The 20176-nt window shown below is 41.3% G+C and overlaps 1 protein-coding gene across 5 annotated transcripts in view; it reads left to right on the top strand.

Moving 5' to 3' along the window:
* TMEM40 (transmembrane protein 40) overlaps positions 1-19702 on the top strand; it is a 36601-nt gene extending 16899 nt beyond the window's left edge. For 2 of the 5 annotated variants that reach the window (XM_040359277.1, XM_040359274.1), the window contains exons 6-13: positions 3710-3796; positions 6192-6257; positions 8263-8325; positions 9546-9617; positions 11596-11670; positions 16242-16313; positions 16521-16592; positions 17511-19702. In XM_040359277.1, coding sequence (XP_040215211.1) covers positions 3710-3796; positions 6192-6257; positions 8263-8325; positions 9546-9617; positions 11596-11670; positions 16242-16313; positions 16521-16567 — 482 coding nt within the window. In that variant the 3' untranslated portion in view covers positions 16568-16592; positions 17511-19702. The remainder of the gene's footprint in view (positions 1-3709; positions 3797-6191; positions 6258-8262; positions 8326-9545; positions 9618-11595; positions 11671-16241; positions 16314-16520; positions 16593-17510) is intronic. The other 3 variants (XM_040359275.1, XM_040359276.1, XM_040359278.1) reach the window with 3 other exon arrangements.
* Positions 19703-20176: the final 474 nt, after the last annotated feature.

The raw sequence follows: 20176 nt of genomic DNA, 5'->3' as shown, positions 1-20176 counted from the left end.
TTTTGGGCCGTTCGCGCCAAATTCGAGTTGCATTTTACGGCCCACAATTCACTGTGGCATCGCCGTGCATTGCTGGCTGATGATTGGCCAAGCATGCACTATGACCCGCATTCTTGGCCAATCACAGCTTGCAAAAAATGAAGAGCCATAATTGGCCAAAGCCAGGGTGGCTTTGGCCAATTATGGCTCAGGGGGTTTAGTACACACCCCACACTATAAAAGGCCGCCTGCAGGTCGGCCTTGTGTAGTGTGTTGCTATGGTTAAAAGAGAGAAGACAGAAAGAGAGAGTGTCATTTTTAGTATGTAGATAGAGCAGGCAGGCAGGCTAGTCAGTTAAAGTTACAGTGTGTAGAGGATATATATGCATCCCAGGTGTTGTATATATATTTATACACTGTATTGTTTAGCTAGATCAGCTCTTCCTAATTTACTGGCAGGCAGGTGATTGTGCTAGCTTGCAGTATTCTCACGTGGTGTACTGCCTGTGTCCTCTGCAGTTTGCACCTAAAGCTACGTGGTGTGTGTATTGCCTGTGTCCTCTGCAGTTTGCACCTAAAGCTACGTGGTGTGTACTGCCCGTGTCCTCTGCAGTGTGCACCTAAAGCTACGTGGTGTGTGTACTGCTCATGTCCTCTGCAGTGTGCACCTAAAGCTATGTGGTGTGTACTGCCTGTGTCCTCTGCAGTGTGCACCTAAAGCTACGTGGTGTGTGTACATATTGCAGGGACCAGACATTACATTAAAGCCGCAAGCAGTTTTAAATTACTTTTTTCTTATAGTAATCTCATTTTGTGCAGGGACAGTTCTAAACACGTGCCACTTCACAGGCAAACTATAGACACCCAGCAGGTATGATATTTAAAGGAATTTTTCCATTTTTTTTTTCACTGTAAGCATCATTAAAATCCCTGCTCCAGAAAAAACGACAGTTTTTAAAACTTTTTTCCATTGATACATGTTCCCTGGGGCAAGACCCGGGTTCTCAAAGAGGTTTTACGACAATAACTTGCATATTAGGCTTTAAAATGAGCACTTTTGAATTTGAACGTTCGAGTCCCATAGACGTCAATGGGGTTCTAAATGTTTGCGCGTACGGTCGGTCCGTTCAAAGGTTCTGGTGCAAACCGAAAGGGGGGGGGGTGTTCGGCTCATCCCTAGTGTGCAGTAAGCTGCACCTGAAAAACAGTATTAATCGTATCCAAGACTTCCGACCAGTAAAGATACAATTTGGGACACCGCCACAACATGTGGAGCCCCCCCTGTCTCTGGCCGCATGCGGTATTGCTTGCCATTGAAGTCAATGCGGAACAAATTATTTTAGTTTACATTGACTTCAATGGGGAAACTCGCTTTGATATGCAAGTACTTTGGATTACAACCATTCTCCTGGAACGGATTATGCTCGTAATCTGAGGTTCCACTGTATTGAACATTGTTTATCAGTAAGAACTATAATCTCTGTGCTCAACTAAGCGCATCTAATGCCTATGTGAACACAGCAGAGCAGAGGAATGGCTCCTAAGAGTGCCAAACCCCCCTCTCTACTGCTCCTTCACACATAAGGGCAGAACAGTAAATAAACAAGTACAACTTTTAGCAAAGAGAACTATAATGTAATTCAATCTGCTCTTTCAGAGAGTTCTTGGTGTTTTATATTTTTATGAGCTTCAGTAAAAGACTAATCCCTAAAGTGGGGAGGGAGGTAAAGTAGTCCTGTGTTGCTGTGTGGCTAGCTCTTTGATGTTTATTTGCAGGCAATGAGACTTTGGATGATAAAGCAAAGTAGCTGAATTAATCAGTTATGAATAACAGCAAACAATCTTCCTGTGTAAATAAACTTAGAACTGACTTCACAGTGGTCAGTGACTCAATGATTTTGCTTTCTGTGGAACTATATGCAACAGCAGACAATGGAGAGTAAAGATGTATGTATATTGTATCTATGAAGTTTCAGTTTAGATCCTTGCAGCTAAAGAGGATGATGGTGCAAGAGACAATGGTGTCTATATACAGTGTCTATATAGGACTGGGCCATCGCCCGTTCACCACACTGGAACAGGAGATGATGATGATTGTGATGATGATCTCTCAGAAGTGTGGCTCAAGGGATGACATCCGGTCTCTGCCGCACCGTACCGTGGCTCTCCTGAATCTAAAATAGTGAATAAGTGATTGGTAGGGGGCGCTGTTGTGACAGGAATATAGTAAACCTATTACTGAATGACAGAGATGTATATATTATTATAATAAAATAAATAAATAAATAAATCTGATCGATATGTGATAGCAATTACAAAACTCATGTGATATAAAATAAAAAATATTCAAAATATATCAACCAAAAACAAATTCCAAAGAATTAGTTGGGTCAATATTTAAAAGGAAAGATCCACAAAAGAACCTCTAATTAAAGAGTGATGTGCTCCCAAAACCATATATCAGAAAATAAATATATTTGTGATAATGATAATGTCCATATATTCCTAGAATAGTGGTGAACCACTAATAAACACAGGAGTGAATATTCTAAATGGTCCAGAAAATAAACATGCAATCTTCTCATGGACAGCAGTGCTTCAGATATTCCTTCCACCAATTACGCAAAACGACACCCAAAAGTGCGGATATTAAATGCGCTTACCAAAGCGATTAGACTCCTTTAACTAAAAAGAGAGTCAAAATCGCTTGTGCAGTTGTTAATGTCTGCAAACATGTAGTGCGTCCTCCAGTGGTTAAACACAGACAAATCTTCTCCCAGTAATCTCATAAATGGGACATAAAACAGAAAAAAGCTCCATAGTGCAACCGGTTTTTATTTTAAAATTATAAAACAAATCATGGGCCAAGTGGCCACTTACATTAAAAGGTGCCCATCCCGGCACTGGGTCTGCGGGCCTTGAATAAAAGAGGTAGCAAACCTCAATTTGCGTGTGGCGTGTGTCTCCTCTCGCCTCTCCAGCTCGCAGGGTCGGATGATGGGGAATGAGTAAAAAGCGTGACCAGGCTACGTAGGAGTGAATCTTCTAAATGGTCCAGGCTACGTAGCCTGGTCACGCATTTTACTCATTCCCCATCATCCGACCCTGCGAGCTGGTGAGGTTCACACTGGGGCGACTGGAAGTGAATGGGAGCCGTCTTAATGTACACTACTGAGGTCGCTCTGACTTCAGAAAAGGTTCCTGTACTACTTCAATCCGACTTCTAGGCGACTTGTACCCATTGATTTCAATGGAGGTCGCCTCCGGGTTCATTTCCATAGTTCTGATTTGCCTGTGTTTTTAAACAGGTACCAATTAAATCCACAAAAATCTGTTCAATTGATATCAGAGATCAGTCTTAATTAATTCAACTGAGCAATTTTTGTATGGAATGTTTTGCTTAATTCTGTGCATTAGGAATGACATTTTTGGGATATAACGTGTTCATTTTAGGTGCTGTACGACCTTTTATATCTTTTGCAATCACATTTATGCATTGTTTTTTTGCCACCCATCTCAAATCTCGCTTCACCATGTCTTTAGATTTTTCTTTTGAGTAGTTTTAGGTCCTGAGTAATAATTATTTAGTTTTAGTCAATAGTACCTTGTTAACTTGTTACATTTACACCCATTTCCTGGTAGTCTCTTATGTGATGGCGCCACCTAGTGTACAATTTAGTCATTGTTGGAACAGCTCTGCAGTCATTTATGCAGCATTCTTTTATTCCAGGTGTCACTAAACCGGTTGCTTCTGTAGCAGCTAGACCGCATATAACTAGAAATCATGGGGACACAGACATTTCAGTGGATGGTAAAGGTATACATTTGTAACAAAATAATTATGTAGCATTATTTTGTTAATTCATTATACGCTCATTACTTATCACAATTATTATTGTTCATGTTCCTGCTATTTTGCACACTATGGGGTTGATTTACTGAAACTTGAGAGTGCAAAATCTGGTGAAGCTCTGCATAGAAACCAATCAACTTCCATTTTTTATATTGTTTTGTCAATGCTTAAAGTGATACTAAAGTCAAACTTTTTCAGATTTAAAAATTACAAACATGTTATACTTACCTGCTCTGTGCAGTGGTTTTGCACAGAGCAGCCCAGATCCTCCTCTTCTAAGGTCCCTCGTGGGCTGTCCTGGCCCCTCCCTCCTGCTGAGTCCTCCCACAGCAAGCAGCTTGCTATGGGGGGCATTTGAGCCGAGCCGCTGCTCTGTGTGTCTATTCAGACACAAAGCCACGGCTCGGCCCCACCCCTTCTCTCTCCTCATTGTCTCACTGACTTTGATTGACAGCAGTGGGAACCAATGGCGCCCCGATGCTGGTTCAGCCAATAAGGAGGGAGAGTCCCGGAAATCCGAGACTCTTGTGCAACATCGCTGGAACAAGATGGGCTTAGGCAAGTATTAGGGGGGCTACTGCACACAGAAGGTTTTTTAATCTTAATGCATTGAATGCATTAAGATTAAAAAAACTTCTGACCTCAGAACCACTTTAATTAACCACCTCAATACCGGGCCCTTTCACCCCCTTCCTGTCCAAGCCATTTTTCAGCTTTCAGCGCTGTCACACTTTGAATGACAATTGCGCGGTCATGCAACGCTGTACCCAAATGAAATTATTAAAGAGGATGTCCGCTGAAAAAAACAAAATTAAAAGTCAGCAGCTACAAATACTGCAGCTGCTGTCTTTTAATATCAGCATACTTACCTGTCCTGGAGTCCAGCGCCGTCCGCAGCAGAGGTTGAGCGATCGCTCGTCACTCTGCTGCCCCCCCCCCCCCCGCCATCCTCGGTGAGGGAACCAGGAAGTGAAGCTCTCTGGCTTCACTGCCCGGTTCCCTACGGCGCATGCACGAGTTGCGCTGCACCTGCTGATTGGCTCCGCTGTGCTCTCGGAGCCGAGTGTTCCCAGAGCTCAATGGTGGGAGGACGGGAGGTGACGTCCTGCCCGCAGTCTGCCCGTAGACTGTGGCCGGAAGTTGGGTGCAAATACCTGTCTTTAGACAGGTATCTGCACCCCCTCCCCCTTAAAGGTGTCAAATGTGACACCGGAGGGGAGGAGGGTTTCGATCAGCGGGAGTTTCACTTTAGGGTGGAGCTCCGCTTTAAATGAAATGTATTATTTTTTCCCCCCACAAATAGAGCTTTCTTTTGGTGGTATTTGATCACCTCTGTGGTTTTTATTTATTGCGCTACAAACAAAAGAGTGACAAGTTTGAAAAAAATACAATATTTTTTACTTTTTGCTATAATAAATATCCAATTTTTTTCCTCAGTTTAGGCCGATATGTATTCTTCTACATATTTTTGGTAAAACAAATCGCAATAAGCGTATATTGATTGGTTTGTGCAAAAGTTATAGCGTCTACAAAATAGGGGATAGATTTATAGCATTTTTATTATTATTTTTAGTAATGGCGGCAATCTGCGATTTTTATCGTGACTGCGATATTGCGGTGGACATATCGGACACTTTTGACCCATTTTTGGGTCCATTCAGATTTATACAGCGATCCGTGCTATAAAAACGCACTGATTACTGTATAAATGTGACTGGCAGGGAAGGGGTTAACACTAGGGGCGATTAAGGGGTTAAATATGTTACCTAGGGAGTGATTCTAACTGTAGGGGGAGGAGACTCAGAAGGGGAGGAGACCGATCGGTGTTCCTCTGTACTGGGAACACACCATCGGTCTCCTCTCACCTGACAGGACGTGGATCTGTGTGTTTATACACACACAGATTCACGGTCCTGCTCGGTTACTGGGCAATCGCGGGTGCCCGGCGGCCATCACGGTCGCCAGGCACACGCAGTGGGTTCCCAGTAACACGGTATGCATGCCCCCTAGTGGCCCAGGAAGGTGAGGACGTCATATGACGCCCACCCAGAACAAGAGCCGCACCGCCCAGCCGCCATTTGACAGCCAGCGGGCGGCAGGTGATTAAACAAGCTGAAGTTAGAAGCTAATTGACTACCATGCACAGCTGTGCCAGATTTTACAGTCTCCATTTTTTTTTGTAAATCAAACCCCTATGCCTCCTTTATTTAATTATTTAAAAAGATTCATGATATACTAATCTATAGCAACCAATAATGTTTAAATACTGGTTGCTATGGAATACTGGTTGTGGGTCTTTGTCCCTGTTTTTTTCGGTGACTAGTAAAGTGCTCTAAACCTAGATGTGTTGTTTTAACAGAAAACGACAAGTGGGACCAGAAATATAAAGATAATGAAGATGACCAGCCCCCTCCCTATGATACAGGTGATATTTATTGGACTTCTATTTGCAACCGTTGCATCACTTTTTTATTTAACGTTCTGAAATCTTATATCATTTTAATTTGACTTTCTTAATATCCTTCCAAGAGTGATTTGTTATGCCTGAAACAAAATTTAGATTAGCTGTGGCTCTGAATACTCACAAATATCTGCTGTTATCTGATTAGTTCCTCTTTTTCCTGTGAACAAGCAAAGGAGCCCTGTGGCCCCTTACGTACCTGGTGCCCATGGTCCAGGAGCCTCAACTCCAATTTATATTCTGACTGGGGGATGGAGATTGAGATAACCAATTGAGATCCCTTTCATTTGGAGTTTGGCTTTAATTTATGATACCATGATGCAGGGCCATCTTAATGCAAGGGCACTCCTGGGCAGGTACATGGGGGGCCCCACAATAATCTTGCATTACATCATACTGTCCCGGATTTGATGGTCCCGGAACATATTCTGTGCTGTACTGTGCCCTCCTGACCACCCCTGTACTGTGCCCTTCTGCATTCCCCCCTGTACTGTGCCCTTTGTGTTGACTAGTCTTTGATTTTTGGAATGCTTTCCTTTTGTAAAATCAGTTATATTGAAAGTACTAATGAATATATGTTTAATTCTATCAACTATTTATACTTTATTTCTTGAAAGTAGGTGTGTAAATTGGGGCAAGCTGGTAGGGGCCCCAGTGCATTACTTTGCCCAGGGACCCATGATGCTATTAAGATGGCCCTGCCATGATGAAATGATGTTGTTTAGCCAATAAGGGTGCTACTTCTCTCAATATTCAACAGCCAGGAGCAAACCTGGCTCTTACGTTCTCTAGGTTGTTGTCAGACGATTTTGTAGGAAATTCCCATTGGTAGTCTTGCCCTGGACATGGGAGATGCATGTCTTGGGATTTTAACCCCCTTGGCGGTATTCCCGAGTCTGGCTCAATGTAAGATTTCTTTACCAAAAGCGGTATCCCCGAGTCAGACTCGGGCTCGCCTCGCAGCAGCCACAGACAAAGTTACTTACCTTGTCCCTGGATCCAGCGATGCCTCCCCGCTGTGTGAGCGAGCGGGACCTCGCTCGATTCACACAGTGTCCCCGTGTACCGCCGATCTCCGTTCCCTGCGACGTTACGACGCACGGGGGCGGATAACGGCGCCAAATTCAAAAAAGTAAATAAACACATTACATACAGTATACTGTAATCTTATAGATTGCAGTACTGTATGTAAAAAATACACCCCCCCCCCTTGTCCCTAGTGGTCTGCCCAGTGTCCTACATGTACTTTTATATAATAAAAACTGTTCTTTCTGCCTGCAAACTGTAGATTGTCCATAGCAACCAAAAGTGTCCCTTTATGTCAAAAGTGGTTTTAGAGCAGCTAGAAAACAGCGATAATAAGTTATGATCACTTGCAGAATTGTGCGATAGCGATTTGTGGGGAAATTCGTCATAAAAAAAGTAATGACAGCGACAATTCTGCAACTGAGCAAATTTCAGTGTTTTTGATTTGATTACATTATTGAATAATTTTTATTATAATTACATTATTATTTGTTATAATTATTTATAGTTATTTATTATATTATAATTTATGATTTTGTTTTTCAAACTTTATCATACCCGGGATGTCTACTAGACTCTTGTTTGGACAGATTTAAGTGAGTTATTCCTAAGAATTAAAGGACTACAATGTAAAACGCCAAATTTCCACGCACAATAATTTTGTGCACCTAAAATCTGAGATAATCATACCGCCAGGGAGGTTAACAGGTACTGCTGGGCATAGGCGTGCGCACAGGGTGTGCCAGCTTCCCTCCTCTCCTCTCCTCTCCTCTCTCAATGGCTGCTGCTGCGTGCACACAGAGGGGGATGTTTTAGGATGAATGGGGAAGGGTCCAGTAAATATGTGATTTACTGGCACCTTCCCTTTTTGAGTGAACACAGTGAGTGATAGGTTAACTAATTGTATGCAATTATGTTTCTTTTATACCTTTTTTTTTTTTAGTAATGGCAAATGAGGCGAAACATTCAAAACCATATAGAGGACGTGGGGGAATAAAAAGAGGCGGTATGTTGTTTATATGTAAAGCATACATTTACAGTATATAATATCAAACATTTGTGGGAAAAATGTAATTTGATTCTAGTGGATGTCTGTTTTTTTGTAAATGTTTACTCTATATTTTAGGCTGGCGTAATGGAGACACAGTCTGTATTCCTTAATATCACTACGATATTGACAATATAATTAAAATTAAAAACGGGCAAAGACCCTTACTATAACATAGGATCTGTGCTGTTGATAAAAAATTAAAACTATGTTAAAAAATGTGTGCTTATTAAAATAAAATCCCAAATTCACCGCTATTCTCCATGGGGCCATGTTAATTAAAAACCTCCTCATAAGTGGTATAAACATAGATTTGGATGGAGATAATTAAAAAATAAAAATCAGATGAACTTAGAAGGAATCATAATTAAAACGGAAAGGAAATGTATCCCTTAAAGCGGTAGTTCACCCTCCTTCACCTCATTATTCCATTACTTTCGGCATCGTAGCGCGAGCTACGGTATGCCGGTCTTAAATTTTTAATCCCCGTACTCACTGTGCTATTGATGATTGAAGAATCCGACTCCCGCGGGGAATGGGCGTGCCTATGGAGAGGGAGGATGATTGACGGCCGGCTCTGGCACGTCACGCTCCCCGAAGACAGCCGGAGTAGGTCTCGGCTATTCACAGCGCCTGCGCACAGGCTATGCGCAGGCGCCGTGAATAGCCAAGCCTATTTCGGCTATTTCCGGAGAAGCGTGACGTGCCAGGGCCGGCCGTCAATCACCTTCTCTCACCATAGGAACGCCCATTCCCCGGATTCTTCAATCATCGATAGCACAGTGAGTACGGGGATTAAAAATTTAGGACCGGCATACCGTAGCTCGCGCTACGATGCCGAAAGTAATGGTCTAATAAAAAAAAACATTTTTTTTTTTTTAACAGGGTGAACCCCCGCTTTAATTATTATTATCTGTACGTTTGTGTTTATGTCGCCCTCATGTGGCTATCCCAAATACTGCATGTATTTATGAAAACTTTAAATAAGTAAATCCAAATAAAATAAATTTCACGTAGGGGCTGTCACTTAAACAAATAATTAGCACATACCTATCAGTATCACTGCAGCACTTTGAAATATCTGATCCGTAGCGCTGGTTCTACCACCCCTTCTTTACCTATGATTAATACTAGTCTTACTTTATTTGTATAGTCATTGTTTTCACTCCTTCTCCTAGATGTATTATTTCATTTCATAACTCTGTGTTTCGCCCTGGGAACAGTTTTGGTGGTTGAACATAACCTTTCAGGTAAGAATATCATTATTATCTAATTAATGAAGGGAAAAGGGGATACTGTTCTATACTATCAACAGCTTTTAAAAAAGGTGATTGGACAATAAGGTCACAAATAAATAATTCATATCATTGTTACCACTTAGCAAACAACCAGATCTCAGTTTTTTTTTTTATATTATGGTTGCTATAATTTACTATATTTTATTCTTTGACATTTCCCATATAACTCTTTCAGAAGCATCTGACAGGAGCTGCCATTTTTTTTTTTACTCCCTACTCTTTTTTTTGAGCAGTCATATAATTAGCAGTGAAGCTAAACAGGCTCAGCTTCTCTGCTCTGGATTTGTCAGCGGCAATAATAGTTTGGAGTCCCTCTTTGTTATCTGCACTTTGTAAAGGGTGTGAGCCTTAAAAAGAGGCAAGACACAGAATCTAGGTACACGCCACCGGATCTTCACCAGAGCATCCCTCAAGGATTGATGGGCTGTTCCAGGTTGTGTTTCGTGTATTTTTTTATTTAAAGGGGTTGTAAAGGTAAAAAAAAAATCCTAAATAGCTTCCTTTACCTTAGTGCAGTCCTCCTTCACTTACCTCATCCTTCCATTTTGCTTTTAAATGTCCTTATTTCTTCTGAGAAATCCTCACTTCCTGTTCTTCTGTCTGTAACTCCACCCAGTAATGCAAGGCTTTCTCTCTGGTGTGGAGTGTCGTGCTCGCCCCCTCCCTTGAGGGGGAGGTGGGCGATCAGGAGAGTCAGGACACTCTCTACGTTGCAGATAGAGAAAGGAGCTGTGTGTTAGTGGGTATCCTGACTCTCCTGCTCGCCCCCTTCCCCCTCAAGGGAGGGGGTGAGCACGATACTCCAGACCAGGGAGAAAGCCTCGCATTACGGTGGTGAGTTACAGACAGAAGAACAGGAAGTGAGGATTTCTCAGAAAAAAATAAGGACATTTAAAAGCAAAATGGAAGAATGAGGTAAGTGAAGGAGGACTGCACTAAGGTAAAGGAAGATATTTAGGGAAACAAATTTGTACCTTTACAACCCCTTTAAATGTTGTTCTTGATAAACAGTGGCAAAAAAATATCATGTGACATATAAAATTGGATCTACCACTATTTTATTTTTTTCTGCTTTTGGAAAATATATAAAGTTGGGGTTTAACTAATCTTCAGGCCTAAAATTATTTTTTAACATATGGGCAAGAAAACAGCATTGTAATAACAATACAAATAATAGTTATATTTGACACTCCAGTATAAGATTACTTATCTCCTCTTATACTGTAAGTGCTGCCTGTCTACTGGCCATCTCTTTTCACAACTTCCTGGATTCCCTACATGCTGTACAGCTTCTCCTCTGCTGTTTACTTTTAATTTCCAAGAACTACATATCCCATGGTACCTTGCTGCCTGCAAGCAGTGATTCCTGTACTGACTCTTCTTCCTGAGACTACTCTTCTCAGCACCTCTGTAGTTAAAGCGGAGCTTTAGCCAAAAGGGGAAGTTACGCTTTAAGGACTCGTCCCCCACTCCTCTTGAAGAATTGCCACTTTTGAGGAGCAGGTACCCGATTTTGACAGGTACTCACTCCCACCTTCGTTCTGACCATCTTCTGGGACTGGCAGGTCCCAGAAGACTGCATTGATCAGTCACAAAGCACAACACTCACGCATGCACAGTGGGCACCCAGCTGTATAGCCACAAGCTGTCACAGCTGGGTGCCCATTGTGAAGATGCCGGCGCCGAGGAATGAAGATACCGGGTGCGACCGACTGGGGTGAGCACACCACTGGATCGTGGGGCAGGTGAGTGGCTGTTCTTAAAAGTCAGCAGCTACAGTTTTTGTTTTTGTTATGTTTTTCACAGGTGACTAAAAATTCGCTTTATACGAATAGGCTATAACAAAATTTAAATACATTGTAGAAATGAATATATGGTTTTACATTTTGACCATAGACATGCTTCAAGACATAATTGTCTTTCTCTTTAGATTGGACAGTTTCTGCTGGAATTGGGCTAATTTCATTTGCATTTCTGGAAGCCATCGGGTTCTATTTTAATTTTGGTAAGAGGCAATAATTTGATTATATCATTTTCCGAGACATTTTTTGAGACAGGAAAGACATTTTGGAACGACATTTTCTGAGACAGGAAAGAGGGAAGCAAAGTATGTAGGTGAGGCACGCGCCCTTGCTACACCCCCAGTTATGTGTTATTAAGAATTAATGCGCAAAGAATGATTGATTAAACCTGACAAGTACTTTTTTTTAACCACTACATTCCCTTATACTAGTTTTTTTTTTAAATGTACAGGTTGGATAAATAGCTTAGTGCAATAAATTTGTTTTGGTAGTTAAAAAATATATTTTAATAGAGGTACATATGATTCGCCAAATAGAGGGACAAGGGAGCAAAGCCCTCATTTTGCCTTGCTATTGTCAGAAACAATAGGGCCTTTGCATGCTTTAACTGTGTGGCAGGGGTTGCTTTAAATGACATCTTGTAAAGCCTCGTACACACGACCGAGTTTCTCGGCAAAAACCAGCAAGAAACTTGCTGGGAGAATTTTTTTTGTCGTGTGTACATTTTCGTAGAGGAAACTGTCGAGAAACTCGACAAGCCAAAAAGAGAGCATGTTCTCTATTTCCTCGACGGGAATGGAGAAAATTGGCTTGTCGAGTTCCTCGACAGCCTAACAAGGAACTCGATGAGGAAAACTATGTGTTTCGCCCGTCGAGTTCCTCGGTCGTGTGTACGAGGCTTAACTGGAGAATGCAAAGCTGGCCTAGAACACTCTGCATCCAGGAGGAAGTAAATAGTTTGGAAGTTATATATGCTGCATTGTACCAACATCCCTATATGCGCAGAGTGAAGAGGACAATTGGGACTTTGAAGTGATTGAAAAGTAATAAAAAAAAATAACAAACAGGTTTTCACTTACCTGCTCTGTGCAGTTTTCATTGCACAGAGTAGCTCTAAACCTCCTCTTCTAGGGTCCCACACCAGTGCTCCTGGCTCCTTCTCTACTCAGTGTGCCACCATAGGAAGCCTATGGTGGCACACCTGCGTGCTTGATCCTGAGCCATGCTGCCTGCATCCATAGTCACAGGCAGTGCGGCTCAGCCCCGCCCGCTCCTCAATGAATTTGAATGACAACAGCAGGAGCCAATGGCTCCCACTGCTCCCTGTTAGTCCCTATGTGAAGAGGGAGAGAGGAGAGAAGACCTCAGAAATATACCAAAGGGGTAAAGGGGCAATTCTGTTACCTAATTTTTTTTTTACCTTTACCTGCCTTTTAACATTCAGTTTTAGAATGAATAAACTTTTAAATTAGTTAATTTGAAAAAAAAATATGTCATCCTGTTTCTTCAAATTTTCGTGTCACTACAGTTGAAAACGATCATTGATTTGACCCCACTATTAGATAATCAAAGAAACATTTTTAAAATGAAAATGTTTGAACAAAATTCTACTAGCGTATGGGCAGTTTTAATCCAACTGATAATTTCTTATATCTCTCAAGGTCTTCAATGGTGAGATCTGCATTAAATTCCTGGGTCTGCTGTATTTATTATGAGTGGTTTCCACTTTCCCTCTTTCAATAATTTTATATTATAAAGAATGCATCAGGAGGGGTTGGAACCAAAAGTTGGTCAGGAAAGCTAGAAACTGCTTAGTGAACAGTTGAGATGTATCTCTATTTAAGAGATCTCACGGTATCCAAGACCGTGTCCAATATAAGAAGCTAGAGGATAACTAAGTCCACCAAGCAATTGTGGATAAACTATGGCCCAGATTCTCAAAGGGCTTACGACGGCGCAAAGCCATGTATGCCGTCGTAAGTCCTAATCAGGGCCGTCGTATCTATGCGACTGATTCTTAGAATCAGTTACGCATAGATATCCATTAGCATACTCGACGGGGAAAGCGACGGAGGCGACACCTAGCGGACACCTAGCGGACAAAAAAAAATTGCATTTAAGATCCGACAGCGTAAGAGCCTTACGCCTGTCGGATCTTAAATGCAATTTTTTTTTGTCCGCTAGGTGTCGCCTCCGTCGTTTTCCCCGTCGAGTATGCAAATTAGCTAGATACGCGAATTCCCGAACGAACGCGCGGCCGACGCAGTGAAGTTACAACGTTTACGGTAGGTTTTTCCGGCGTAAAGTTGCCCCTGCTATATGAGGGGCAACCAATGTTAAGTATGGCCGTCGTTCCCGCGTCAAAATTTATAAATTTACGTCGTTTGCGTAAGTCGTCCGTGAATGGGGCTGGACGCCATTTACGTTCACGTCGAAACCAATGACGTCCTTGTGACGTCATTTGGAGCAATGCACCCTGGGATATTTTTCGGACGGCACATGCGCAGTACGTTCGGCGCGGGAACAAGCTTAATTTAAATGTTACACGCCCCCTACCCGCCTAATTTGAATTAGGCGGGCTTGCGCCAGGTGATTTACGCTATGCCGCCGCAACTTTACACGCAAGTGCTTTGTGAATAAAGCACTTGCCTGTAAAACTTGCGGCGGCGTAACGTAAATGAGATACGTTATGCCCGCCGACATTTACGCCATTCTACGAGAATCTGAGCCTATAATTTTAAATGTTTTTCACTTCGTGGTCTTTTGGCTAAAATCAAGTGTAGTGTTTGTTCTTCTCAGTTTTTGGGAACTGAATGCTGGTGTCTCCAGCTGAGGGGGGCACTGGTTAGTAATTTTTTATATAATAGGGTCATAATGGGGATAGGGATCCTTTTCCTCCTGGGTTCAATCTGGCCTGGTTCTCCAGGCTTGTTCCAGTTGTAGGCAAGGCTCTGGTAGGGATGGCCACTGCATTTGTCTGGTCAGAGGCTGGGAGGTGCAAGGACCTCCTACTGATTTTCCCCCTGTGGGTGGCTGCTCAGGGGTGCTAGAAAAACACTATTGCTTTGAGACCCCACTGAGTTTCACAGGCACTAGGCCATGTAACTTTGCTACTTGGGCATGCCTTCTGGTTAGCTCAGAGCAACTCTTATGCCGCGTACACACGGTCGTTTTTTTCGGCATGTCCAAAAAACTAAGTTTTTCCAACTTCATCATTAAAAACGATGTTGCCCACACACCATCGTTTTTGAAAAATGATGAACAAAGCGCGGTGACGTACAACACGTACGACGGCACTCTAAAGGGGAAGTTCTATTCGCCTTTGGGCTGCTTTTAGCCGATTCCTTGTTAGTAAAAGACGATTCGCGCTTTTTTGTCTGTTACAGCGTGATGAATGTGCTTACTCCATTATGAATGGTAGTTTTACTAGAACGAGCGCTCCCGTCTCATAACTTACTTTTGGGCATGCGCGGGTTTAAAACGTCGTTTTAGCCCACACACGATCATTTTTTACAACCCGAAAAACTTCATTTTTAAAAACGTTGTTTTTTTTTTCATGCCGAAAAACGACCGTGTGTACGCGGCATTATACTGACCTGGAAGAGCCTCCTTGTGAAATGCACATGACACTTTTTTTTCTACATTGCTTATTTATCATAGGCACTTACACTGCATGTGTTTATGGTTGTTTTGCACAGAGACTGGAGATGCTGTTTTTCAGGGCATGCCCTGATCTCAAGGAGAGGATCCTTGGTCTTCAGGTCTATTTCCTCTTTCATGCTGGGGTCTGTCTTCAGGACTGCCCTCACCAAGTACTTGGAGGATCAGCTTTGACAGGTGCCACAGAGCAGGGTCCACCTGACTTTGGCCTGGTTAGACCAAATAGTGCTGTGTCCTGTCAGGAGCCTTGCACCCCTGGGGGTTCGGGGATTGAGACCCTTCCTCTTTGGAGGTTGGCTCTATTCTGTATTTTTGTGAATTTTTTTGTGTGCTGTGATTTCAGTCCACTTTTCTGTTTACTGGGCATCAACTAAGCACTGTGGAGCTCTGTAAAAAAAACAACTTTAAATGCTTTTTGATTATGTAAATCTACTGACTGGACTAATTTTCTCAAGGGGTGCATGCAGAGTACTTAGACAGCTTCCTGGTTGAAATCAAATCAAAGTTTGAGTGGTCACAACATCGTGATCACTATCACCTTGGTATCTTTGCATAACATTTATGTTCTGTAATCGTTAAAACGTAACTCCGCTTTTGTTGAGAAAAAAAAACATTCCCCTCTGGGTGATCTATGTACATTGCAAGGACTATAACAACCTTTGTTGCAGATTCCTCCCTTTTGTTATTCTGAATTAATCCATGTGTGTTTGTTTGTCTGTGCCTCTGTACTGAGTGGGTCTAATGGGAGTGGTTTCTTAACTCTCAGGTGTGCAGCTGCAGGGCACTAATGAGGAAATCTGCTGGGCCTGCATCCCCTTAGATGTGCTCCTATTGAAAGTATCTCTCCAAAAAATTTAATTTTTGTTGCAGGGGATACCTGAAATCTGACTTGTATCTTAGGCAGACTTCTGGAAAAATTGGTGAGCCAATCACACAAGCAGTAAATTATGTTTCTGGGGGGTGGTCAGTACACACACATTTAAAGTCAAATGAAAGCTGGAATTCTGCTTTAAGAATTTATCTGGGGTTAAGAGGACTGCCATTGTTGTAACTGAGGTGTTATATAACCTCGATGTCTACAGAGTGCTTATTTATATGTTTATTGTTTTCACAGTTAACAGGGTCCGTACTGTTGCACGAGCCATTCTACAATTCATTCTACGATGGGCCGAAAAATTTCCACTAGGTAAGCTTCTCATATGCTAAAAACTGATGGCTGCCCATCCACAGTCCAGTAAATTTTTTGAATGGTGTTCACAACAACTGCATTTCATAATTGCTATGAAGAGTTTCAGATAATTGATTATGAAACAACAGATTAGTGTCATAGCCAGGCAACAAACATTTTCAGAAAGTCAGTAATGACAGCTTTTAAATATTTCTCTATTGATAAGTTTTCTTAGAAAAGATACAAAAACTCAAATGATTTTCCACAACTAGTCAGCTGGGTATGTCATCAAGAAAAGTAAGAGCGATTTCTACCTTTTTCCATTGTGTACTTGTACAACCCTGAAATAAGTATAGTTAGCTAGTCTATCAAAGCTCTGATAAGGTTAATTGTGATGATATAATAACAATGTTAGCTATAGAAATAAACACAATGCTTTAAGAAGCAAAGGTCTAATTTATTTACAAACAAAGTAGAAATACTAACATAAAACACTAAAATAATAAAATAGTGCATATAAAACAAAAAGAGTAGGGGTGATGCAATACTCTAAGTCCTTCCTTTTCGGGTTCTGTATGCTGGCTGGGATCCAGAACAAAGAGACAGACCATTGCTGGCCATTGTCTTTTAAAGCATTCTCAGACACAACCCACACAAACACCCTCTGCCTGCCCGTGTAGTCCTCCGTCCAATGAGAAGCTATAAGGGGCTGTTCTTCCTAATCACCAGGAAGTATGTTATTCCCTCTTACAAGGGGGCAGCATTAGTCTGTGAATACATGCCTTGACCCTGTCAACTTCCAGTACCATCCTTTGATGTTGCTGTAAGTCAGAAAATCATTTAGTTTAATTTGCACCTCCCCAGGAGGTTTTATACCCATTCATGTTACTAACCTTTTTTGAGAAGTGTTGCTGCCATTAATTTCAGAACTATCTTCTTTTTTTCTTAAAATGTTACTTTTCCTCAGTTTAAACATTTGATGTGTTTTATATTTTCTATTGTGAATAAAATACGGGTTTATGAGATTTTCAAATCATTGCATTCTGTTTTTATGTAGATTTTACACGGCATCCCAAATTTTTGGGGAATTGGGGTTGTACTATGGCATTATGATTTAGACCCATGGCATGAAATAATTTTAACATTTTGGGTACAGACAGATGACTTTTATTGTTAATATAGTAAGCTATTTTTAAAATGTTTTTATGTTTTTAGCCTTAAAGAATCGGTAATCAGATGACAACTAAACTAAGTATCAGAAATGCTCCTTGGAAACAGATGAACCATCTCTCAATTTAAACCTCATCAACAAAATGTGAAAGCCTGCTGACTGAAGGATAATGAAACATATAGATAATTTGTCACATTCACCATAGTGTCTATACTGCATACCTGGAATGGAGGAAGTTGTGGTGGGTTACGTCTATTCTTTACCTTATGAAAAACAACCTGACATTCTACTTGAAATATTAGTTTTTTTTTTTGGCATACTGTATATTTTGTATATTGTCTTTAATACTTAGGGTACCATAAGACATCAGTGAAGTATTAAAAGTCACCACTGGCTAGCTGCCAGCAGGTTAGCGTTGACCAGTCACTATTATTCCCCTTTCCTTTATTGTAATGCTAAAAGCTTGCCATACACCAGCATAACTTAATTTGAGAGCATTTTAATTTTAAGAATGTTAATTTGATTTTCAAATGGTTAGTAGGGTCTAATCAAATTTTTGTTTTCGACAACAGTGACAAGTAAATTCAAAGCAGGAAAGAACATTTTTCAGCAAAATTTCTAAGGCTGGTTTCACACTGATCTGCTGCAGTTTGGCTGCAGATCAGGTATACTGGCGGTTTAGAGTTGTTAACCTGCCCTTTCCCGTAGACTTCTATTAGATCGGACAGTTTTGGTGCGTTTTCTGAAAGTGCACCGCAAGTCCTGCATGCAGTGGTTTTGGTGCGCTTTCGTAAAATGCATTAAAACCACCTGATCTAATAGAAGACTATGGGAAAGTGTGGGTAACCTGCATGATAACCATGGGTATACCTGGTCTGAGGCCAAACTGCAGCAGATCAGTGTGAAACCACCCTTACAGTGAATGAGGTTTTTCTTCAGGAAAGTCCATTCACTCCAAATTGAATGTTGAAAGCAAACATTTTGTGAAGTACTTTCAAATCAAATACAGTATATTCATGAGAATTTTAGTATGAATTCTCATTCAAACATTTGTTTGCAAACCTACTGGTGTATAGCCAACTTAAAAAGCAACCCATAAACTTTTATTTTTAGGGATATTGCCACAGACACAGATGCCTGAGACCTGTATGATCATACCTGCTGGCCTGGCTTATCTCTAGTGTCATTGGGCAGCTTTAACCATACTTATGGCAGTTCAGTGAAAGAGGGTTGGGGCACTTAAGCCTCATTCACAGGTGCATAGGATTATATACATTTCTAAAACACATAAATGCATGCAATAAGCTTAAATTGTAGAAAGCACACTGTGCATTTACTTGCATTCAGGTGTAATCTTTTTAGCTGCATTTAGAAAAACAGAAATCTTTGCAGCCAGAGGGAGATACTCTGGGGTTAATTTACTATAGGCAAATAGACTGCAGACTTTGCAAGAGTAGTTGCACTCTGCAAGGGCATTTGCTCCAGAGCTTAGTAAATGAGGGGAAGGTCTGCCGAATTATATCCTCCAATAATGTGTATGAAATATGCGGTTTTCTTATTTTCCTTGCATGTGATTGAGCATTGTTTGCAAAGTGATGCTTCACCTCATTTTCTAAACTCTGGATTAAATGCCCTTGCAGAGTGGAGTTGCCCATGAAAAGTGCACAGTCCCCTCTGAATGCAACTAAACATGTGTAAACCTCAGTAAATACAAGAGGAATTGATTTGGGAAGCATGTTTTTTTTTAAACTTACCAGATCCTTTTTTCCTGAGTTCAGTTAAAACAGACGCAGGAGGACCATGTGAATGATAGATTATTGTACTATCAGAGTAAATACAAATCTGCCTAAATACCTACCATGCACTCCATTGCAGCCTAATTTACCTGCTGGAGCCCCTCCTTAAAAAAAATTGCTGTCTACATTCTGACCCAACACTGGGTCAGAGCTTACACAGGGCTTAAGATCCACCCATACAGTATGCGACAATGATAGGGTCTAATGATTGGCCACTTAGGCACTTGCTGTGGTGAAGTAGGACAGAGTTTTGTGGCACAACCACATACCCCAAATTACCAGAACATGCTCTGTGTTACAGTGGGCAAATAGGGTGGTGGAGAACATGTGGAAGGTATGTGCTGCTCCTCTTTTCTGCATTGCCTGTATTGTTCTATTTTTTTTTTATGTTTTCCATAGAATTTGTAACATACATACAACATAATAAATTGAACTACATGCCCGTTGTGATGTCTCGATTCTTTACAAACCTGATCATTACCTTTTATTCTTACTGACTGAAGCTGAAAAATGAGAGAGTGAATTTTGGTGGTGGAAAAACCCAATGTCAAAATGTAAATCCACAAAAAGCTCCCCCACCATACTTTCCATTGTGTGAAAACACAGTGGGGTTGATTTACTAAAACTGGAGAGTGCAAACTCTGGTGCAGCTCTGCATAGAAACCAATCAGCTTCCAAGTTTTTTTCCTCTTTCCGCTTAAGCAAAGCTGAAGTTAGAAGTTGATTGGCTACCATGCATAGCGGCACCAGATTTTGCGCTCTCCAGTTTTTAGTAAATCACCCCAATGATATTTTCTTTGTAAATTTGGACTACAATAATACATAACATGACTAATGCTTATTTCCTGCAAAAGGTCTGAAAGGTAGGTAGGAAAGGTAAAGACTATAGGTCAGTAGCTGAACATCTGTAGTCC

The sequence above is a fragment of the Rana temporaria genome, chromosome 7 (assembly GCF_905171775.1).
Source record: "Rana temporaria chromosome 7, aRanTem1.1, whole genome shotgun sequence".
Lineage (NCBI taxonomy): Eukaryota > Metazoa > Chordata > Amphibia > Anura > Ranidae > Rana > Rana temporaria.
Note: the sequence above shows the minus strand (reverse complement) of the source record. Positions and strands in the feature narration are given on the sequence as shown.